The sequence below is a fragment of the Cebidichthys violaceus genome, unplaced genomic scaffold (assembly GCF_023349555.1).
Source record: "Cebidichthys violaceus isolate CVI_PGR_0920_01 unplaced genomic scaffold, fCebVio1.0.p SCAF_157, whole genome shotgun sequence".
Taxonomy (NCBI): Eukaryota; Metazoa; Chordata; class Actinopteri; order Perciformes; family Stichaeidae; genus Cebidichthys; species Cebidichthys violaceus.
In genome coordinates, this window is record NW_027176326.1 from 107,501 (window position 1) to 128,968 (window position 21,468).

Here is a 21,468-nt window from a genome sequence, read left to right on the forward strand (position 1 = left end):
AAGCATTGAGAGGCTAGTCAGAACTAATAAGTCAGGCGATTTGTTTTTTAGGTCTGATCTAAGTACTTTTCTCTCTTGTGTTCATTAAGTCAGGATAATCTGTCTAAGTTCCTTAATTTATTATATTTTCTCGTTCTGTGAATCAGGTGGGAAAAGTGTTTGTTGTTGTAATACGCATTTCAACCACAAGAGGCTGACGTGCACCACTGCCTCATGTTCTAAAAGCGCTCATGTTTCTCTTAATGCACTTTAAACACGAGGTACATATTTTGCGTGTTGGCGTTTTATGATACATCGGCTACAAATGCATTTTAATCTGCAGTAATCTGGCGTTGGGTAAAGGGACTTCAGCCTCTTGTGGCCAAAATGAGAACTACAACAATTTGAAAAATGAAAAATTATATATGATAAATCAAAACTGATAATTAAAACTGAAAAATAAAAAAAAATAAAAAATAAAAAATTCAGATTGTGTGAGATTTTTTTTGTCACACAATCTTTTTTTATGTGAAGGATAAAAAAAAATAAGATGATGGTGATTCAACACCGGAGACTCAATAACCCCCCCCCCCCCACTGGGTTCAGGCGTACCCTCCTCTCCCGAGTGTCCGATCTCTGGCTTCGGTGACGGTCCGTTTCCGAGCGAGTTCACCGCCTGGACTTTGACTTTGAACGACTCGTAGGTCCCCGTGTTGTTCACCAAGAAGGGCGGAGCCTGTACGGTGGCGTGGTCCCAGCGGACGTCCTTCCCTCCGGCCTTCTGCCAAAACACCTTGTACTGGAAGCCCTGGCCGTTATGGGAGCGCTTGTCCATCTCCTGCGAAGACACGCGTTGGAATATGAGACGGATTCAGATGAACCTTCAAAGAGCACGCTTCACACAACGATGTGTTCAGATGGAAGTTCTCACCTCCCATGTGATGGTCAGAGTCTTTGGGTCGGTGGACTCACTGCGCACACCGCTGGGGTTCATCGCGGGAACTGAGGAAGGAGACAAAGACTTTATTAAGGATTAAAGACACAAACACATCAAGACCCTTTCAGTCTCCCACGCTGAAACCTTTTACCAGGTGACGTCATGTGAGCTATGTTACCCCCTTTGTAAAGCGCTTCATGAATAAAACGTATTACTGTTCTTATTGAGTCTCTGGGGGTCTAGGGCCTCAGGGAGGACGTGTGGATCGGGCCTCGGTATAGACGTTCGAATAGAACAAAATGTTGAATTATTCCTTTAACAATGACGGGAAAGAAACGGGATTCGTGTGGGAATCAAACTTCTGACCAAATGGCAAAACAAATCCGTCGACGTCACAGAGACGCCCCCCCCCCCCCCCCCCCCCCACCAGCGTCGCTTACCGGCCGGCGCCGTGCTGTGGTGGTCCGAGGGCTTGCTGGGGTCGCTGCTGCCGATCTCGTTGACGGCGCTGACCCTGAAGCGGTAGGTGCAGTACGGGTCGAGGCTCAGCTCCACGTGGTTGTAGTCTCCGGGGACGTACTTCAACTTCCCCCAAACCCAGCGGTCCTCCTCGCTGTGCTGCTCCTCCCGCACCTCCACGATGAACTCTGAGGACATGGACACGATGATAGTAGTACCCGTGGAGGGGCTGTTGTGTGTGTGTGTGTGTGTGTGTGTGTGTGTGTGTGTGTGTGTGTGTGTGTGTTCAGTACCTATGGTGGGGCTGTTGTGCGAGTGTCCTGGGATCCAGCTGAGAGTGATGTTGCGGTCGTCAACATCAGACAGAGACAGATCTTTGGGGGGATCCGGTCGAGCTGAGGGTCCGACACAAAAACTGTTAGCGCACACACACACACACACACACACACACACACACACACACACACACACACACACAGTGAGAGTGACATACCTGTGACAGTGATGGAGCCACTGGCCTTTACGTGGTCCAGGTCGGTGAAGACCTCACAGGAATAAGGCGCGCTGTCTTCTGATTGGATGTCCGACACTTTCAAGGTGCCATTCTCAAAGAACGTGTACCTACACACACACATACACACACACCCACACACACACACACACACACACACACACACACACACACACACACACACACACACACACACACACACACACAATCAGAGCATAGACAACGGCCCCGTCAGAAAGTTCTGTCTGATTCTTTTAGGAGTCTAAAATACGTCCACAGCAGAACATTACAAACAAGACGGTATTGTGATAAACTGTCTTCGCTGTGGACCTACTTGTCGTCTGGGGACGACTCCTGCAGCTTGTGTCCGTCTCTCCTCCAGACGATCTGGTACTTGAGCAGCTGAGGGTCTTTGTAGAAGCGACAGTCCAGCAGAGCGCTGGTTCCTCTGAGCACACGCACCGCCTGCGGACCCGCCAGCATCACGGTCCGATCTGACGGGGGAAAAAGACACACAGCACAGGTCACCGGCATGCCTGTCTATTGATATATAGACAGACATAAATGTATACTGTATATATGTATATGCAGTGTATAACATCAGACTCACTGTAGACTTCCAGGTGAGCGGTGACGGAGATGTTGGTGTGTTTGATGGAGCAGCTGTACTCTCCGCTGTCTTCGTGGGCGGCGCCGGACAGCGTGATGGAGCCGTTGGTCAGCAGGGCGACGCGAGGGTCCGACAGCAGAGGAGGCCGGTCCTCAGCCTCCCTGCAGAGATCACAGATTGATCGGAGTTAACAGGGGGAGTCTTTTCTAATTCCAACACCAGACACCCAGACATGAATACCACGGTGTTTCCTGAGCCATCAGTGAGCCGATGATCGATGGAGGACGATCAACAAATGACGGAGAGAGAAGCAATAAAACAACCTCTCACCTGGAAGAAGCTTTCTTTGCATGATGTTTAACGCAAATCTTTTCATCTTAAAGAACGAACAGCGCAAAGAAATCGTTCACAAAATCACATATATTAACATTTGATCTATTATCTAGTTTTATCTTGTTATTTTATCGTCTAAATGTTGTTTCAAAGTCTGTTAAACTAAATATATTTCCTGTAGTTTCTTATTTTTTTTCACCCAATTTATGAGATTCAGTCTAAGAAATATCAGAATTTTCCTTGAAAAACAACATGTGTAAAATGTGTTTTATCTCAAAATATAATAATAGTAATCTCCCCCTAAAACCCAGAAATATTACAGAGGACATGCTTTATGAGTTTGGCTGCAAACAAGCTGAAAGTTGTCAATTAAATTACAGAAGTTTAGAACTTCTTCATGAAAACACCAGGAGTCCTTCCTGCAGCATGTGGACATCAGACCTGCGGGTGTTCAGGTCCCGCATGAGACGCCGTCGAGTGCTTTTTCATAATGCAGCCACATGAGGGCGCTCTGCTCCGTGGAAAGTAAATACCTGAGGCTGATAAGTTTAGTCTGATCACTTCAGGACGGGACCGCTTCAAAGGTTTAGAGGTTTTTAAAACATCTAAAATATCATCTCACACTTGAGAGATTTCATTAGAATTGTCTTTATAGATGCGACAATTAACAGGAGAATACTAGAAGTCAAAGTACTGCAGTCAAAACCTTACTGAAGTAAAAGTACGTGAGTATTATCAGGGCAATGTGCTTAAACTTTGAACTGGTTCTGAAGCAGTCTCAGTGTAATCCTGATGCCTCTTCATGACCTAGAGACGTAAAAGAGACCAACGGAGAGAAGATTGTTTTTTAAGAATATCTATGTTTCTTATGTAGTTATAAAAGAGAAAAAGTTGCTGGTAGTTTAGCTTAGCCTTCCGCTAACTTCCTCAGCCATCACGGCTGCTGCAGCGCAGCAGGCTACACTGTGAGAGAGATGGAGAGGTGGCCAGCTGTCAGCTGTCAGCAGGTGGTTTACAGTCGGAGCTCTCAGACAACCACCATGGAGTTCAGTCATTGTGTGTATGTGTCTCACCATGTGACGTGTGGTCGAGGCGAGCCGAAGGATTCACAGTGCAGCATGACGTCTCCGCCCTCAGTGACTCGGTACACCACCCCGTCAGAGGACAGGATCTGAGGAGGGAGCTCTGAGAGACACATCGAGGACACATTGTGAGGACAGATGCTCTCCAACAGGCTGAGAGGAATGTGAGCACAAACGTACCGACGACAGAGAGCTGCTGAGGAGGCTGGAGCCGTGTTTGTTGGTGGTAAGTAAGTAAGTAAGTAAGTAAGTAAGAAAGTAAGTAAGTAAGTAAGTAATTAAGTAAGTAATTAAGTAAGTAAGTAAGTAAGTAAGTAAGAAAGTAAGTAAGTAGGAAAGTAAGTAAGTAAGTAAGTAATTAAGTAAGTAAGTGAGTAAGTAAGTAAGTTAGTAAGAAAGAAAGTAAGAAAGTAGGAAAGTAGGAAAGTAAGTAAGAAAGTAGGAAAGTAGGTAAGTAAGTAAGTGAGTAAGTGAGTAAGTAAGTAAATAAGTGAGTAAATGAGTAAGTGAGTAAGTGAGTGAGTAAGTAAGTGAGTAAGTAATTAAGTAAGTAGGTAGGAAAGTAAGTAATTAAGTAAGTAAGTAAGTAAGTGAGTAAGTAAGTAAGTAATTAAGTAAGTAGGTAGGAAAGTAAGTAATTAAGTAAGTAAGTAAGTAAGTAAGTGAGTAAGTAAGTAAGTGAGTAAGTAAGTGAGTAAGTGAGTAAGTCAGTAAGTGAGTAAGTAAGTGAGTAAGTGAGTAAGTGAGTAAGTGAGTAAGTGAGTAAGTAAGTAATTAAGTAAGTAGGTAGGAAAGTAGGAAAGTAAGTAATTAAGTAAGTAAGTAAGTAAGTAAGTAAGTAAGTGAGTAAGTGAGTAAGTGAGTAAGTGAGTAAGTAAGTAAGTTAGTAAGTGAGTGAGTAAGTAAGTGAGTAAGTAAGTAAGTGAGTAAGTAAGTAAGTGAGTAAGTAAGTAAGTTAGTAAGTTAGTAAGTGAGTGAGTAAGTAAGTGAGTAAGTAAGTAAGTGAGTAAGTAAGTAAGTGAGTAAGTAAGTAAGTTAGTAAGTAAGTAAGTTAGTAAGTGAGTGAGTGAGTAAGTGAGTGAGTAAAGTGTTTTACATGTAAAAGACGTTCTGCTCAGAGGAACGTGGACGTACCGACGACGTAGAGGTAGGTGTTGAGGAGGATGGAGCCGTGTTTGTTGGTGGCCTCACACTGATACACGGCGGTGTCGGCGAACTCGACGTCCCTCAATATCAACACACCACCCGACACGCTCCGACGAGCATCCTCATCCACCTCTACACAGAGGAGGGGGGGGGGGGGTTAAAGACAGGACAGGAGAATCTGAAACAACACTGAGTGTTTGTCAAACAGAAACTCTTCACAGGCTGAACACAATGAACTGTTTGAGCAGGAAGATGAAGCCAATAGACGAAGCAGCAGCTGTCACAGCTCCTCCACCTCAGTTTAACAGCTGGGCTGCTTCTGGCTTTAGTGCAGGAGAATCTATCTGTCCATCCATTATTGATTTCATTTCCCTTCCTTTGTTCGTTCTTTTCTTTCTTTCTCGTTCTCTACCTCCCTTCCTTTTTTTCCCTTTCCTTCCTTCCTCCTTTGATTTCCTTTCTCCCTTCCCTCCTCTTTCTCATCTCCATCCTTTACATTCCAGTCCTTCCTTCCTTTCTTTTTCTTTCTTCTTCCACCCTCCTTTGATTTACTTTCCCGCTTCCTTCCTCCTTATCCCCACCTTCCTATCTTCCATTTCTTCCTTTCTTTCTATCACACTTCCTTTGTTCACTCCTCCTCCTCTTTTCTTTTTCTCCTTTGATTTCCTTCCATCCGTCCTTTCTGCCTTCCTTTGTCCACTCCTTCCTTCCCTCTCTCTATCTTTTCTTTCTCCTTCTCTCTCCCATTCCTTTGTTCTGTTATTGCCCCCCCTCTGTCTGGGAGTCAGTCGAGGACCTTGGCGAGTCCATCTCAACAGAAGTATGCATCCTAATTCATCTGAGCTTAAGAGGCTCTCTGCTATAACAACAGTTAGACATTTAGAACAGTTCTAACTGTTAACAGGTAGAAAGAAGCTGAAGAAGATACTATGTAATCAAGTTTAAATTGTTTACATCTAAGTAGGTAAGACAATAAGTAAGAAAATAACTCAGTAAGTAAGGGAGTAAGGAAGTAAGTAAGGAAGGAAGTAAAGTAACTAAGAATGTAAGAAGGACAGAAAGTAGGAAACAAATTAAATTAAACAAACTAAGTAATAAGCAAGTAAGCAAGTAAGTAAGTAAGCAAGTTAGTAAGTAAGTAAGTAAGTAAGCAAGCAAGCAAGTTAGTAAGTAAGCAAGTAAGCAAGCAAGTAAGCAAGCAAGTAAGCAAGTAAGTAAGTAAGCAAGTTAGTAAGCAAGTAAGTAAGTAAGCAAGTTAGTAAGTAAGCAAGTAAGCAAGCAAGCAAGTAAGTAAGTAAGCAAGTTAATAAGTAAGCAAGCAAGTAAGTAAGCATGTAAGTAAGCAAGTAAGCAAGTAAGTAAGTAAGCAAGGACCTTTAGTTGGTCGACACACAACAACAGCTAACGTCCAATGAGCGCGAGGAGAGAGTGTAAACATCCGTACCTGTGAGCGGCTGACCGTTGATGCTCCAGGTGATGGCGGGGGTCGGGATGCCTTCAGCCTGACAGTCCAGGCGCACGGTTTCCCCGGGAGAGTACAGCAGGTTCTGAGGCTCCTTCACCCAGAAAGGAGAGGCTGCGAACAAAAACACAAAACACCTGGAATCAAACAATCCTACACAAAAAACCAGAATGAGTGTAGCATGTGGGTGTGTGTGTGTGTGTGTGTGTGTGTGTGTGTGTGTGTGTGTGTCCAGCGGCCTACCTTCCACGGTGAGGGTGAAGGAGTGCGCGGTGGAGCCGTGGATGTTGAAGGCCCGGCACTCGTACTCGCCGTCATCGTTCTGGGCGATTCTGTCGAAGTGGAGCCAGCGGTTGTGGGACTCCACGAGGCCGCCCGTCTCCTCCAGGCTGCCGTCCTTCTTTTTCCACTCCACCTTCGGCGTGGGTCTGCCGACGCACAAGAGAACAACGGAGAGGAAGGAAGCAGAAAGAGACGGATGTGACTGTGAGACAGAGAGGGGATCGATTGAGAGAGGTGTGGAGGAAGTAGAGCGCTGAATGGACGGAGATGAACTTGTTAACGATGTAATATGCTATTTCATTGTCAAGACGATAACGACGCTCCATTTATCGCCATAGAGACGGAACCCACAGGGGAAGGAGGATAATTAGAGCGAAACATAAAATACCAATGAAACAGAGAGGAGATAACATGATTTAATAAGGAGGAGGATCACTATCAAACCAGTGTGTGTGTGTGTGTGTGTGTGTGTGTGTGTGTGTGTGTGTGTGTGTGATATAACTGCTTATCCTAGAGCTCAATGATGAAGATTAAAGCCAAAACTATGAGCATATTTATGAAATTACAGCAAAACGTATTACAGGTGACACATGTAGCACAAATGATGCTTCTTCTACACCTGCTGTCCATCTCTCACTGTGTTGAATGATGTTAAAATGTGAATTTTAATAAGCATTATGCACCAAAACATGCCCAGTCCTCACGGGCTCACAAGACCCGTAACAACCAGGAGCGAGAACATAACACACAGCTCCATGCAGGTCATGTTTCAGCCATGAAACAGAACTTTACAAACCGGGAACATCTGTCTGAGCTGAAGCTTCAGACACTGTAAGATATTTTGTTGAGTTTACTTCCAGTGAAATGCTCTGAGTGAATGTAAGTTCCCTCTGGTAAACAGGTACAGTTTTTATGTTTAGGGCTTTTATTGTGAAAGGTAAGAACAGAAGGAGAAAGACAGAGATCCTTACAGGCCTTCAGGGATACATTCAAGGGTGACGCTGTGCTCCCTGAGGGCCAACACAGAGGTGTGGGAGCCAATGGGACGGAAGAGGTGGGGCTTCCTGGCATTAGAGACGTCATTACCTGGAGAGAGAGAGAGAGAGGAAGAGAGAGAGGGAGAAAGAGAGAGGGAGAGAGAGAGAGAGAGAGAGAGAGGAAGAGAGAGAGGGAGAAAGAGAGAGGGAGAGAGAGAGAGAGAGAGAGGGAGAGAGAGAGAGTGAGAAAGAGAGAGAGGGAGAGAGAGAGAGAGACAGAGAGAGAGACAGAGAGACAGAGAGGGAGAGAGACAGAGAGACAGAGAGGGGGGAAGACTGTAAACTAGAGATTGAGACCATAAACTCATGTTTACAATGTTTACTGAGGGAATAAATCAAGAGAGAAGTAGAGTCATTTTAGACTAGACTTCTATACAACCAGACTTCTTTTCAGATCAAGTTTAAGGCTTCACTTTTCAGAAGTGGAGGTTTCCGCCTTTACCGAATGCATAATCCTCTCTGATCCAGAAGCTGTTGCATGATGGGAAATATAGGATCCAGTGTTTTTGAATTTGACTAAAAGTCTCAGCTTCTAAAACTTTCATTTGATTGTTTTATGAGCCTTCTAACTTTATGGAAGTGCAGTTCTACATTGATGGAATCATCTGCAATGATTTCATCCTGCTTACTTGTAGTATTTCCTTTATCTGTGTGTGTGTGTGTGTGTGTGTGTGTGTGTGTGTGTGTGTGTGTGTGTGTGTGCGCACTCACTGGGCTTGACAGTGAGGTTGACGGCCGTGTTAGGGAGGACAGTCCTGGCCTCTGCGTACTGGGCGTTGCAGATGTAGTCGTCTCTGCTGTCGCTCTTCAGCAGATTAGAAAAGTACAAGTTCCCGTCCAGGCCGACCATCACTCTGTCGCTCTGCTTGATGTGCACCATCTCTGAGGAAACAACACCACGACACGGAGGGCGGAGAAGAAACTGTGACGGTTGCTGCAATTGAAAGCAGGACGGCTCTGTAGCGCTCTGCAGTATTGACTCTAGCTGAGTTAAACAAAACGGACAACTTAAGAGGAAGTGAGAGAGAGAGAGGGAGAGAAGGGAGGATAAGAAAATATAAAGAGCCCAGACATCAGCTGACGATGCTGCATTCATTAGTTTGAGTGGAAATGATCTGCAATGCAGCGATGCAGAGCGGAGGGCGGCCTCAGCTCAACTGACGGACGCAAACACAAGCAGACAGACAAGGCACACAGGGAAAGTGTCCGTCCACTTTATAAGCTGTGTCTCAGAGTGACAGAGGACACGCAGCAGGAAGTGACAGACGGACTCACTCTTGTCCATCCAGTGGATGTGTGGAGGAGTGGAGCTCAGCGGAGGGTTGCAGGACAGGACGATGCTCTCCCCCTCGAGAGCCGTCTCGTGTACTTTCGGCTGTTTCGGAAGAACTGGTTGAGCTGAAAAACACAAAGCAGAAGGTTGTCAGTTAAAAACTTCACGTACATAAATTATGTCCATTTAGAGTCAAACAGACCATAAAGCAGGGGATGCTTTAGGGGCGGGGCTACACGCTGATTGACAGGTCTCTACCAGAGACGTATGCGACGTCTCTACGTCACTCCTCCTCAGTCCAGATATGGTCACTTCCTGTTCACTGGTTGCAAAAAAAACAACAACATGGCGACGGCGGTAATCCAAGATGGCGACGGTGAAATCGCCGAACTTGAGGCTTCAAAACGGCAGTCGACAAACCAACGAGAGACGTCATGATTTGACTCTAGATGTTCCATCATGTACTAAATGAACATCATGCTGTATTGAAGAAGACAGTAAACTAGAGATTGAGACCATAAACTCATGTTTACAATGTTTACTGAGGGAATAAATCAAGAGAGAAGTAGAGTCATTTTAGACTAGACTTCTATACAACCAGAGGAGTCGCCCCCTGCTGGACACTAGAGAGAATGCAGGTTTTAAGACACAGAGGTTGCCGCCTGAGTTCTCCCCAAAATCAACATGTTGTACACATAAACTATTTTGAAGTTTCCACCGTGCAGAAGAGTCTGTAGACTCTCTTGAGGAACCAGGTCCTGATTCCTGGAAATGTTGAGTTCTTCAAATGTATTTTTTTTGAGCACCACGAGTGGAGTGACATAGTGTGGAGTGATATCTCTACGGCCGATATCTCCAACACTCTCACACCAGAACAGTCTAGATCGATCAATAACTCTACAGGTAAGGGGTGAAATCTGTCATTTTGATTTTGGGGTGAAGTGTCCCTTTAAAGACAACAGTGTTAACTGTTTAGTTGATTTAATATTATTTAGTTGATTTAATATTATTCTGTTATTCTATTCACTGTGTATATAGTGTGCATTTTTTATATAACATCTTTACTCTATTATAATTGTATATATTGTGTATTGTGACATGTGAATTTTTCTTGTATTTTTCTTTTTCTTTTTTCTTTATATATAATATTAAGATTTGTATACCTGTAACCTATTGCTGCTCTGCAACCTATTGCTGCTTGTAACAAAATAATTTCCCCTCGCAGGATCAATAAACTATCTATCTATCTATCTATCTATCTATCTATCTATCTATTGTTGCGTTACAGCTTTTTCTTTTTCACAGCTTTGCTGCAGTGAACCTGCAGTGACTCAGTGCTCCATTCTGAAACCGCCGTTTATTTTACTTCAGCAGAAGCTGTGATCATCCAGCTCACTCTGCACTTCTATTCTCCTCCTGCTCTGTACAGAGAAAAGAAATACTGTATGCTGTAGTAATTGCTTCCCAGTTGCTGTAACACTCAAAGTAAACGGTATCTGTGATGATTGCAGAAGGGAGGAGGGCGTGACATTTACAGGGTTATTATTATTATTATTATTATTATTATTAGTCATAACCGTAGAGGGAATGACATTAGAGATGCACATGTGATTCTTCAAACTCCGTATGACATCACCACCGTATGACATCACTATCGTATGACATCACTACCTGCTCCACAGACAGACTGGTGTTCTGCTCGTGGGTCACATGTTGTGATGAACTCACTCCTGAGGGTTTCATTGAGTTTGAGACGACCAGAGTTCTCAGATGTTTCCTTCTCTCTGATCGTGACGTGAGTCTGGACTTGAGACCCTTTTGGACCCGGTGTGTTCCTCCTCACCTCCAGTGCTCTCTCTCTTTTAGCTCTGTTTTTTTTTTTTGTCTCCACCGCCTCCTGAGATACACATGTGTCTCTTTAGCTGCTAAATGCTCCTCTGTGTTCTCCAGCTGCTCTCCGACTGAGTCTGTCTGTCTGAGCAGGTGGTGAACGTTTGCTGTTCTTACTGAACCGAAATATTAAAATCAAAACAACGACTCTAAAACCCCCCCGATCCTCTGCTCTGACCAGAGCAGGTGTAATCGGAGGCTGAACTCCAGTCAGGCGACTGTAGCGACGCCGTGCGACCGAGTGACGTCACGGCTCTGTCTGCAGGCAATGGTTGCTACGGTAACAAGAGATGAGAGAGCAGAACAGGTGGCCCCAGTCAACCTCACTGAGTCATCGAAATGTGTGCATGTGTGTGTGTGTGTGTGTGTGCGTCTAACTGTACATCCTTCACAACATTTCATTCATCTATGAATCAGCCTGTGTGACTCATGTTGGGATGTGTGTGTGTTTATGTGTTTGTGTGTGTGTGTGTATGTGTGTATGTGTGTTTATGTGTGTGTGTTTGTGTGTGTGTGTGTGTGTGTGTGTGTGTGTGTAACTGTACATCCTTCACAACATTTCATTGTATGAATCAGCCTTTGTGACTCACGTTGGGCTCTGTGTGTGTGTGTGTGTGTGTGTGTGTGTGTGTGTGTGTGTGTGTGTGTGTGTGTGTGTGTGTGTGAGACACTCACCCTCCACGATGACCTGTATGTTTTTTGTCATGGCGGTCCCCAGCGTGTTGGAGGCGTAGCAGCGGTACCAGCCCTCGTACGAGTCGAGGGGCTCCTCGTCGTCGCCCTGCAGCGTCCCGGATTCTTTGCGCTCCGAGCGGAACGCCTCGCCGTCCTTCACCCAGCGGAAACTACGGAGGAGAGGAGGAAGATATTACTGAATACTAACAACAACACAGATACAGAATATCACCAGGCCTATCATTTACAATAATACAGATGAAGTTTAGAGTTTGAGAAAGAGAAAAAGCAGAAAGTGATTTAGAGAAGATGGAGGAGATCCGGCAGACAAAACGGAAAACCAGAGAGATGATGTTGTTATTGACGTGATTTCATTAAAAGATCATTTATAGCCATGACAACAGAAAAAGGTCAGAGAGAGGAAGTGGACAAACATCCAGACACACACACACACAAATACGTCTTGTTTGTCCAATATGTTTTGTCCACTCTGTTGCATATTGAAAACACACACACACACACACACACACACACACACACACACACACACACACACACACACCAGTACGTACGTTGGTGTCGGGTTACCGGAGGCCTCACAGGGCAGATAGATGTCCTCCTGAGAGAAGGCTGTGTACGACATCGGCATCTCTGTCAAGACCGGAGGCTGGGACACTGAACACACACACACACACACACACACACACACACACACACACACACACACAAACACACACACAGTCATGAAATACTTTGGGACGGACGACTGAATGTAAAGTAGTTACAGCAGGCAAGATAATACAGGAGTACAAATATTTATCTGAACTGAGGGAGTTGTATGACAACACAGTCTAACGGCAGGTCGTGAAATAATCACGAAATGCAAGGAAAACAGTTTAGGCAACTAAACCAACAGTTAGCTTTAGTCAACAACACCAACAGTTAGCTTTAGTCAACAACACCAACAGTTAGCTTTAGTCAACAAAGCCAACAGTTAGCTTTAGTCAACAACACCAACAGTTAGCTTTAGTCAACAAAACCAACAGTTAGCTTTAGTCAACAAAACCAACAGTTAGCTTTAGTCAACAAAACCAACAGTTAGCTTTAGTCAACAACACCAACAGTTAGCTTTAGTCAACAAAGCCAACAGTTAGCTTTAGTCAACAAAACCAACAGTTAGCTTTAGTCAACAAAACCAACAGTTAGCTTTAGTCAACAAAGCCAACAGTTAGCTTTAGTCAACAACACCAACAGTTAGCTTTAGTCAACAAAGCCAACAGTTAGCTTTAGTCAACAACACCAACAGTTAGCTTTAGTCAACAAAGCCAACAGTTAGCTTTAGTCAACAACACCAACAGTTAGCTTTAGTCAACAAAGCCAACAGTTAGCTTTAGTCAACAACACCAACAGTTAACTTTAGTCAACAAAACCAACAGTTAGCTTTAGTCAACAACACCAACAGTTAGCTTTAGTCAACTAAACCAACAGTTAGCTTTAGTCAACAAAGCCAACAGTTAGCTTTAGTCAACTAAACCAACAGTTAGCTTTAGTCAACAAAGCCAACAGTTAGCTTTAGTCAACAACACCAACAGTTAGCTTTAGTCAACAACACCAACAGTTAGCTTTAGTCAACAACACCAACAGTTAGGTTGTCAACAACACCAACAGTTAGCTTTAGTCAACAAAACCAACAGTTAGGTTTAGTCAACAACACCAACAGTTAGCATTAGTCAACTAAACCAACAGTTAGCTTTAGTCAACAACACCAACAGTTAGCTTTAGGCAACAACACCAACAGTTAGCTTTAGTCATCAAAACCAACAGTTAGGTTAAGACAACAAAACCAACAGTTAGGGTTAGTCAACAAAACCAACAGTTAGGTTTAGTCAACAACACCAACAGTTAGCTTTAGTCAACAAAACCAACAGTTAGGTTTAGTCAACAACACCAACAGTTAGCTTTAGTCAACAACACCAACAGTTAGGTTTAGTCAACAACACCAACAGTTAGGTTTAGTCAACAAAACCAACAGTTAGGTTTAGTCAACAACACCAACAGTTAGCTTTAGTCAACAACACCAACAGTTAGGTTTAGTCAACAAAACCAACAGTTAGCTTTAGTCAACAACACCAACAGTTAGCTTTAGTCAACAAAACCAACAGTTAGCTTTAGTCAACAACACCAACAGTTAGCTTTAGTCAACAAAACCAACAGTTAGGTTTAGTCAACAACACCAACAGTTAGCTTTAGTCAACAACACCAACAGTTAGGTTTAGTCAACAACACCAACAGTTAGCTTTAGTCAACAAAACCAACAGTTAGGTTTAGTCAACAACACCAACAGTTAGCTTTAGTCAACAACACCAACAGTTAGGTTTAGTCAACAACACCAACAGTTAGCTTTAGTCAACAAAACCAACAGTTAGCTTTAGTCAACAAAGCCAACAGTTAGGTTTAGTCAACAACACCAACAGTTAGCTTTAGTCAACAAAACCAACAGTTAGCTTTAGTCAACACACTGTATAGTTATTGACTGAACTGAGACCACCTGTTTGTCACTGCTAGCCTCTCTTGAAATTTGCTGTTTGCCGTTTATTGAGATTACGAAGACTGTCAGAAGGGCTAAATAATTCATATTAAATAAATGAATATCTAGATCAGACTTCATGATTACAGTCAAACCCGCATAGCACATATAAACAGCACATAATGGACTGTGGCCACATCCTGCTCTAAGTGCCTGAAGGACTTGAACACAAGCAAAACATGTTGAAAGTGTAACCTCAGCTGTTGTGCAGCATTGTGACTCAGGTTCTCTCTGTCCGTTCATTCAATATGAAGCTGGAGCTAGCAGAGCTAGTTAGCTTAGCTTAACCACATGAAACAAGAACGTTCTATTCTCTTCAGTTTGTGTACGGATTAAACAAACGAGATGTGACATATTGATTTGCACAGAGTCTGGCTAGCTTTTCCCGCTGTTTCCAGTCTTTATGCTAAGCTACGCTTAGCGCAGCTTCTAGCTGTAGCTTCGTATTTAGCGACATTACTGACGTATCACTCCTCTCAACCGATTCTCTGCAAGAAAGTGAATATTTCCCCAAACCATTCCTTTAATTACATTTTACCCAACTTGACAACAATACATATTTAACCCATCTGTTTGGGTTAAATAAATAATTTAACTTTTGTTTAACATTTTATAAATGCAAAGGGCAGAGCTATAATACGTATATTTTTTGTTGGAGGAATGTCATCACTTCTTTTTGATAGCAATTAATTAATTGTATAATGCTGTCTGTCTGTGAAGACAGAGAAATCCAGCAATTTTCTCCAAAAGTTGCACTTAAAATACAGAGCAGTGTTGCTCTGTGTGGCTGCTTTAAGACGGACTGGAGCGTCGGCCGTCCGTCACTTGTGGGAGTGAAGTGTTTCACACTTGTTCATCGTTCATCAACAAGGAGAGTCACTTACTGTTATGCACTTTATCTGTTTGTCCACACGGTAAGCAAGGAAAGGAGAGCAGAGAGGAAACACAGTTTAGAATGCAGCAGACTCACACAGATATGAGGTGAAGATGTCCGATGGCACATTCTTTTACTCGAGTATAAATAACGTGAAGCAGCAGCCTTTCCTCTCAGACACGACGGCGTCCCGGATCAATTTACATCTCTCTCTCTCTCTCTCTCTCTCTCTCTCTCTCTCTCCCTCATGAGTCTCCCTCTCTTCCCCTCCCTCCATGTTTCTCCTCTATATTCTGCTCATCTCTTCACCTTCCCCGTCCTCTCACTTCCATCCTCCTCCTCATCCTCCTCCTGCCACACCCAGAGGAGAAGGTCATCGGCTGAAGGTTGAGCTGAACCCGACTCCTCCTCTCCTCCTCTGGGACCATGACCTTTGACTCTAACGTCCGGGGGGCGGGAGGGTGGGGGGGGGTTCTAAACCTGATCCTGAGGATAAGTGTGTTTGTGTTTGGGCTCACGTGAACGTATTTAAAACGTCTTCTTTTCTTTACACGATTTATCCCCAAGACGACTTCAAACAAAGATCAGAGGAAACAGACAAATGATCGAGACAAGGAAAGGAGACGAGAGAAGAGAACGCGTGTCACGAGAGAGCTTCTTTTCCTTTCAGCGTAGAATGAAAGTGAACTTGTCAAACATATCTTTATTAAATATCACAGTCAACAGCACGGAGGTCTCTCCCTCACACAACCACCGAGCTTCATGCAGATGAGTGCGTGAAAACGTGTTGAAAGTGTAGCCTCAGCTGTTGTGCAGCGTTGTTAATAATAATATGAATTAATTAATAATATCTAAATATTAGATATTATTCTATATCCTAATATCTAAATATAATATAAATAATATAAAAAAATGGATATTCACAAATAGGTGAATATCCGTTATACCGTGCAATAAAAATGTACTTTATACTAATGAGTTAGAGCAAAATCAAATGTGTCACTTTAAATGATTTGAACCGGTGGCGTAGAACTTTATGATCGTCACGTTGAGGATGTTGACGTTTGAGATGAAAATGCTGAATCTTTATCGACAGCGGGAGTCGTTGACGGCGGAGGAGAAGTGTACTCACAGTCTTTGGGGATGTCGATGGCTCCCTGAGCGAGAGGAGGCGTGGAGGAGAGGAAGGACAGAGGGAGGAGGAGGAGGAGGACCAGGGGGGAGGCGGGGGAGCACGGCCCCCTGTAGCCCGTCCACCGACGCTGTGACACACACATCTCTCAATGTCCCATGAAAAGTGATGCGAGACACCCGCACACTCATCAACACATAGAAACACACACACACACACACACACACACACACACACACACACACACACACACACACACACTTCAGGGAGCTCCCTGAGCCTCTGGAGAGAGGAGACGAGTAAACAACCCGGTTTTAACTTGATGTGTTTGTGTCTGTCAGCTCCACAAGCTCCGGCTGTGGAGGAGAAGAGGAAGAAGAAGAGGAGGGAGAGGAGGGAGAGGATTGACCCCCGAGAACAAAGGAGGGATGAGGGAAGGGGGGAGGAAGGGAGGAAGGGAGGGAGGGAGAGAGGGCACAAGAAGAAAGACATCATTAACTTCATCAAACATAAATCATCCCACAACAAGACAAATATTAATTTACTTCATGTTGACCTACAAATTAAAAATTCACAATTAACTCCAGTGTTTCAAGCTCATTTTAATATCCAAACACAGTTTGAAATCTAAATATTTCTCTAAAAACAGACGTGTGTGTGTGTGTGTGTGTGTGTGTGTGTGTGTGTGTGTGTGTGTGTGTGTGTGAGAGTCAAAGACGAAGGCATGAGGTCATCCTGATGAAGATAAGATCAGATCAGAGCAGCAGGAAACATCTTCTCTCCTAATGACATTACAAAGAGAGAGCGTGTGTGTGTGTGTGTGTGTGTGTGTGTGTGTGTGTGTGTGTGTGTGTGTTTCTGCCACATCTAAACATCTTCTCTTTTGTCCATGGCTGCTGACTGAACACTGACCCGTGACAGCAGGCGTGTCGGGGGGGTGAAAGCAGACACAGATGGATCACCCCCCCCCCCCCCCCCCCCTCCTCCTTTTTGTTCCTTTATATTTCGCCGCCTCAGCGTTCAGCTCAAAACCTCCCAGATTTGGTCATTTTCTTGTTGTTTGTGTTATTACTTGAAGTGAGGGATTACGCACTCCGCCTCACGTTGATCGTAAATCCTTTTAAAATCCACTCTGCACTCAATAGAAAGTCACAGTGACTCTAAAAATAGAGCAGAAGCCCTCGAAATCAGGCTCTCGGCTCCATTTATGGAAGCGCTTCCATGAAACGGAGATGATTCAAGGACAGCCCTCTACAGGAGAAGACAGATTGGATTTACTAAAACCAATCCAGTTCATTAGAAAGCATGTTTATTTACTACTGATTCACTTTAGATGACCTGTATTCTAGAGAAGGAGGTGCTGCTGGTCGTAGGGAGGTGGTGAGGGTGGATGGTGGACCTGGTCGGGGTCTCACCCTCCTTCAGTAGCGGCACTCTCGTGGTTATTCTCGTGGTCTTTTTCTAAACCTAACGAAGTATGTAACGAGCAGAAAGTGACACGTGTTGCTGGAGTTTTCGTAGGAAAACGCACGAAAAATGAGGAGTAAGTCTATCATCATATGAAGAGCTGTGTGAGGAGACGCTGTTAAGGTGAAGGAACCAACCGGAGTGCTCTCACAGCTGACTCCTGGTGTGTTTAGAAAGGTTTCAGCTCAGTGTCAGTGAAGTAAACAAGTTCTTCAAGTCTTCTAACGTTTTCACTACTGATACCAAAATCTTTCTCCAAGCTCCAAGTGTTGTGTACGATTAATAACATTATGCTGATACGTTTAGTTTCAACATTTTGAGATTTGGGAGATGTGTTCAATCAAAAATTATATATTTTAAAGCAACTATTGAAATTATTGAAGCGTGAAAAAATATCCACCTGCCAAGTTCAGACTGAACTGAGATCAGTCCTTGAAATGAGGAAAGACAACAAGGGCAGAGGAGGTTAGGAGGTGTCATAACTTATCAATCCCTGGATGTAACTGTGTGTGAGGACACACACACACACACACACACACACACACACACACACACACACACACACACACACACACACACACACACACACACACGTGCAGGGTGAGGGGTAAGGAGTGACAGCTGGCTAATGTAGACCCCCTCCAACATCTAATAATTACGCAACCTGTCCCCAGCACACATCTCTCTCTCTCTCTCTCACACACACACACACACACACACACACACACACACACACACACACACACACACACACACACACACACACACTCAGATAGACAGGAAATATATATGACCCTCATTTCAGCTCCTATTGTTGTCAGATCCTCACCCACCTCGTCTGCTGTTGTTGTCAATTATGACTCTGGACTGGATTCACACACACACACACACACACATACACACACATACACACACGCACACACACATACACACACGCACACAGACCCTTGGGTCTGCTGTTACCTGCCAGGCTAATTTATAAAATAAATGACCCAAAACCGAACAGTTGGATGTAAGATGTGTGTACGTGTGAGTGTGTGTGTGTGTGTGTGTGTGTGTGTGTGTGTGTGTGTGTGTGTGTTGTGCATTGAAGAGGGAAAGATAACGACCAGCGGTGGGGTGCCCCAGATGTAATGAGGGCAGACAGATAATAAATGACAGCTGATGAAAATGTCCCAGCATGCTCCAGTTCTATTAATAATATCCACCCAGGTGGCGACGGCTTTAAGAACAAGATTGTGACAGCCAAAAACCAAGATGGCGACTGACAAAAACCAAGATGCTATTGGACAGAATCCAAGATGGTGAAGGATAAAAATAAAATATGGCGACAACCAAAAACCAAGATGGTGACAGACAAATACAAAGATGGCTTCGGACGGCCAAAAGTCAAGATGATGACTGACAAAAACCAAGATGGGGACAGATGAAATAACCAAGATGATATTGAACAGAATCCAAGATGGATAAGGATAAAAAAATATATACTGTATATGGCGACGACCAAAAACCAAGATGGCGTCAGATAAATACGGAGACGGTGACGGACAGAAACCAATATGTCCAAAGACAAAAAAACAATATTGCAAAGGACAAAAAAAAGAAATGGCGACAGACAAAATAACCAAGATGATATTGAACAGAATCCAAGATGGTGAAGGACAAAAATAAAATATGGCGACAACCAAAGACCAAGATGGCAACAGACAGAAACCAAGATGGCTTCGGACGGCCAAAAGTCAAGATGATGACTGACAAAAACCAAGATGGGGACAGATGAAAACCAATATTGCAAAGGACAAAAACCAATATGGTGGATGAAAGAATCAAGATGGCGTCTGACAAAAACCAAGATTGTGAAAAACCAAGATGCTAAACTCAAGTCTTGAAAAGTTCACAGTGTGGTGACGTTACACACTGATTCTGGTTTGTGGTTGTAATTAATGTGGACTTCTTTGAATTTAAATATTCATGGGGCTCCTACTGCGGCGCTGAGTTAAGTGTGGGGGGGGGGATTAATGAATGAACTCTTAATCTAAAGACTCACGATGTCGACTCGCCTCCTCTTCAGACGTGAAGCGTGTCCGTGTGTCTCTATTGAGGCTGCAGCTTAAAGAGACTTGACCTCCGCTGACATTGAACACACAGTATCGTTGAGCCTTCATCGTCCCGGCCTCTTGAATCACATCAGAGAGGGAGCCGTTGAGGAAGAGGAGAGGCCGTTTAGGATTCATGAGATGAAGAGATGCTGCAGGAAGGGTTTGTAAATCCCGTTGGGGATGTTTGTCCACGCTCATGGTAGAGTTTGATGTATAACAATAATGATTAAACATGTTTTAACCCTTGTGGCTTCATTTCCTCATTGTTGAGATCATTCTTTGTTTTTTAATGGAGAAAACATAATATGTTTAGACGATATTTGACGATATTCTCTTAGATTAAAATTGTAGTAATTAATTTCCTTAATGATATGCACGGACAAATTCATGTTTCCTTTGTTCTACAAAAAGTCTCTCACAGACAGAAATCCACATGTTGTCATACAGTCACATTACTTATTAGGAGTGTCGTGATATTAGCTGATATTTTAGTAGATGAAGTATCGATCATATTATCGTACAGATAATAAAACGTATCTTCAGGAACACTTTGGTTTATTGACGGTTACATAACACACTCATATTTGACTGATTTGCATTATTTTCTATTTCTCAAATCCAACAGATATCATGATAATGTCGTTATCGAGAGTTCTCTTGGCCACGATAATCATGTATTATTATTATTATTATTATTATACGTAACGTGTACGTTTTGTATGTTTGGAGTCACAAATGAAGAAAATGACAGAAATCCAAATGGACTTGAAGACCAGATGAACATCTGCTGTATTTAAACATGTTTTACAGCAGCACCGACTGATATCTACTGAGTGTTGACACAGAGTGACACAGAGTGGACACAGAGTGACACAGAGTGACACAGTGTAAATCTCACGTTAGAGTTCAGAGCCTGCAGCGTCATATTTCCGTTCTGTACCGCTGAACGTTAAACATGCTGCACCAATGTCCTCCCTCTGTCCTCCAGAGCCGTCCCACAGAACCTGAGGGCTTTAAGGGGGGGGGGGGCAACCAGTCTACAGGGAGGACTGAGGGGAGGAGGGGAGGCAGGGCAGGTGCAGGTGGGACAGTCTATTGGGAGGCCTGAGGGGGGGGGGGGGGGGGGGGGGGGGGGGGGGGGTGCAGGTGGACGGATAGAGAGCTCGACAGAGCGAGGAAATTAATTCATTGATAGATTCCGATCTGCAGGAAAAGAAGAATTGGGAAGTGTGGATGGAGAGATTAAGCAAAGGAAACTTCCCCCTCAGTGCACACACACACACACACACACACACACAGCACACACACACACACACACACACACACACACACACACACACAAAGAGACACACATGAAGATGAGGGAACACAGAGCTATTCCCAGTTTTGTCTCTCTCAGTTGGCTGCGTGACCTAAATTCACCTAAATTAATTATTCATTGAACACCTCACATTCACTCACACACACACACACACACACACACACACACACACACGCATGAATGCTGACCATGCAACCTATAGATTTCATCTGTGTGTGTGTGTGTTGTGAGACAGTCTGTAGATCACACTGCTGATGTCCTTCACATTCAGACCTCATGAATATGTAACACAAATGTCATTTCAATTCTCAT

General features: G+C 43.8%; 1 protein-coding gene across 2 annotated transcripts in view; it reads right to left on the reverse strand.

Moving 5' to 3' along the window:
• Positions 1-21,468, reverse strand: part of LOC137872306 (neural cell adhesion molecule L1.1-like) — a 42,301-nt gene that overhangs the window by 10,149 nt on the left and 10,684 nt on the right. For both annotated transcript variants that reach the window (XM_068710498.1, XM_068710497.1), the window contains exons 2-19: positions 16,270-16,625; positions 15,148-15,162; positions 12,249-12,351; positions 11,677-11,846; positions 9,114-9,236; positions 8,550-8,720; positions 7,773-7,887; positions 6,763-6,947; positions 6,502-6,633; positions 5,046-5,189; positions 3,903-4,014; positions 2,497-2,657; positions 2,221-2,380; positions 1,869-1,996; positions 1,669-1,770; positions 1,357-1,563; positions 911-981; positions 592-817 (exon numbers count right to left, since the gene is read on the reverse strand). In XM_068710498.1, coding sequence (XP_068566599.1) covers positions 592-817; positions 911-981; positions 1,357-1,563; positions 1,669-1,770; positions 1,869-1,996; positions 2,221-2,380; positions 2,497-2,657; positions 3,903-4,014; positions 5,046-5,189; positions 6,502-6,633; positions 6,763-6,947; positions 7,773-7,887; positions 8,550-8,720; positions 9,114-9,236; positions 11,677-11,846; positions 12,249-12,351; positions 15,148-15,162; positions 16,270-16,414 — 2,470 coding nt within the window. In that variant the 5' untranslated portion in view covers positions 16,415-16,625. The remainder of the gene's footprint in view (positions 1-591; positions 818-910; positions 982-1,356; positions 1,564-1,668; positions 1,771-1,868; positions 1,997-2,220; positions 2,381-2,496; positions 2,658-3,902; positions 4,015-5,045; positions 5,190-6,501; positions 6,634-6,762; positions 6,948-7,772; positions 7,888-8,549; positions 8,721-9,113; positions 9,237-11,676; positions 11,847-12,248; positions 12,352-15,147; positions 15,163-16,269; positions 16,626-21,468) is intronic.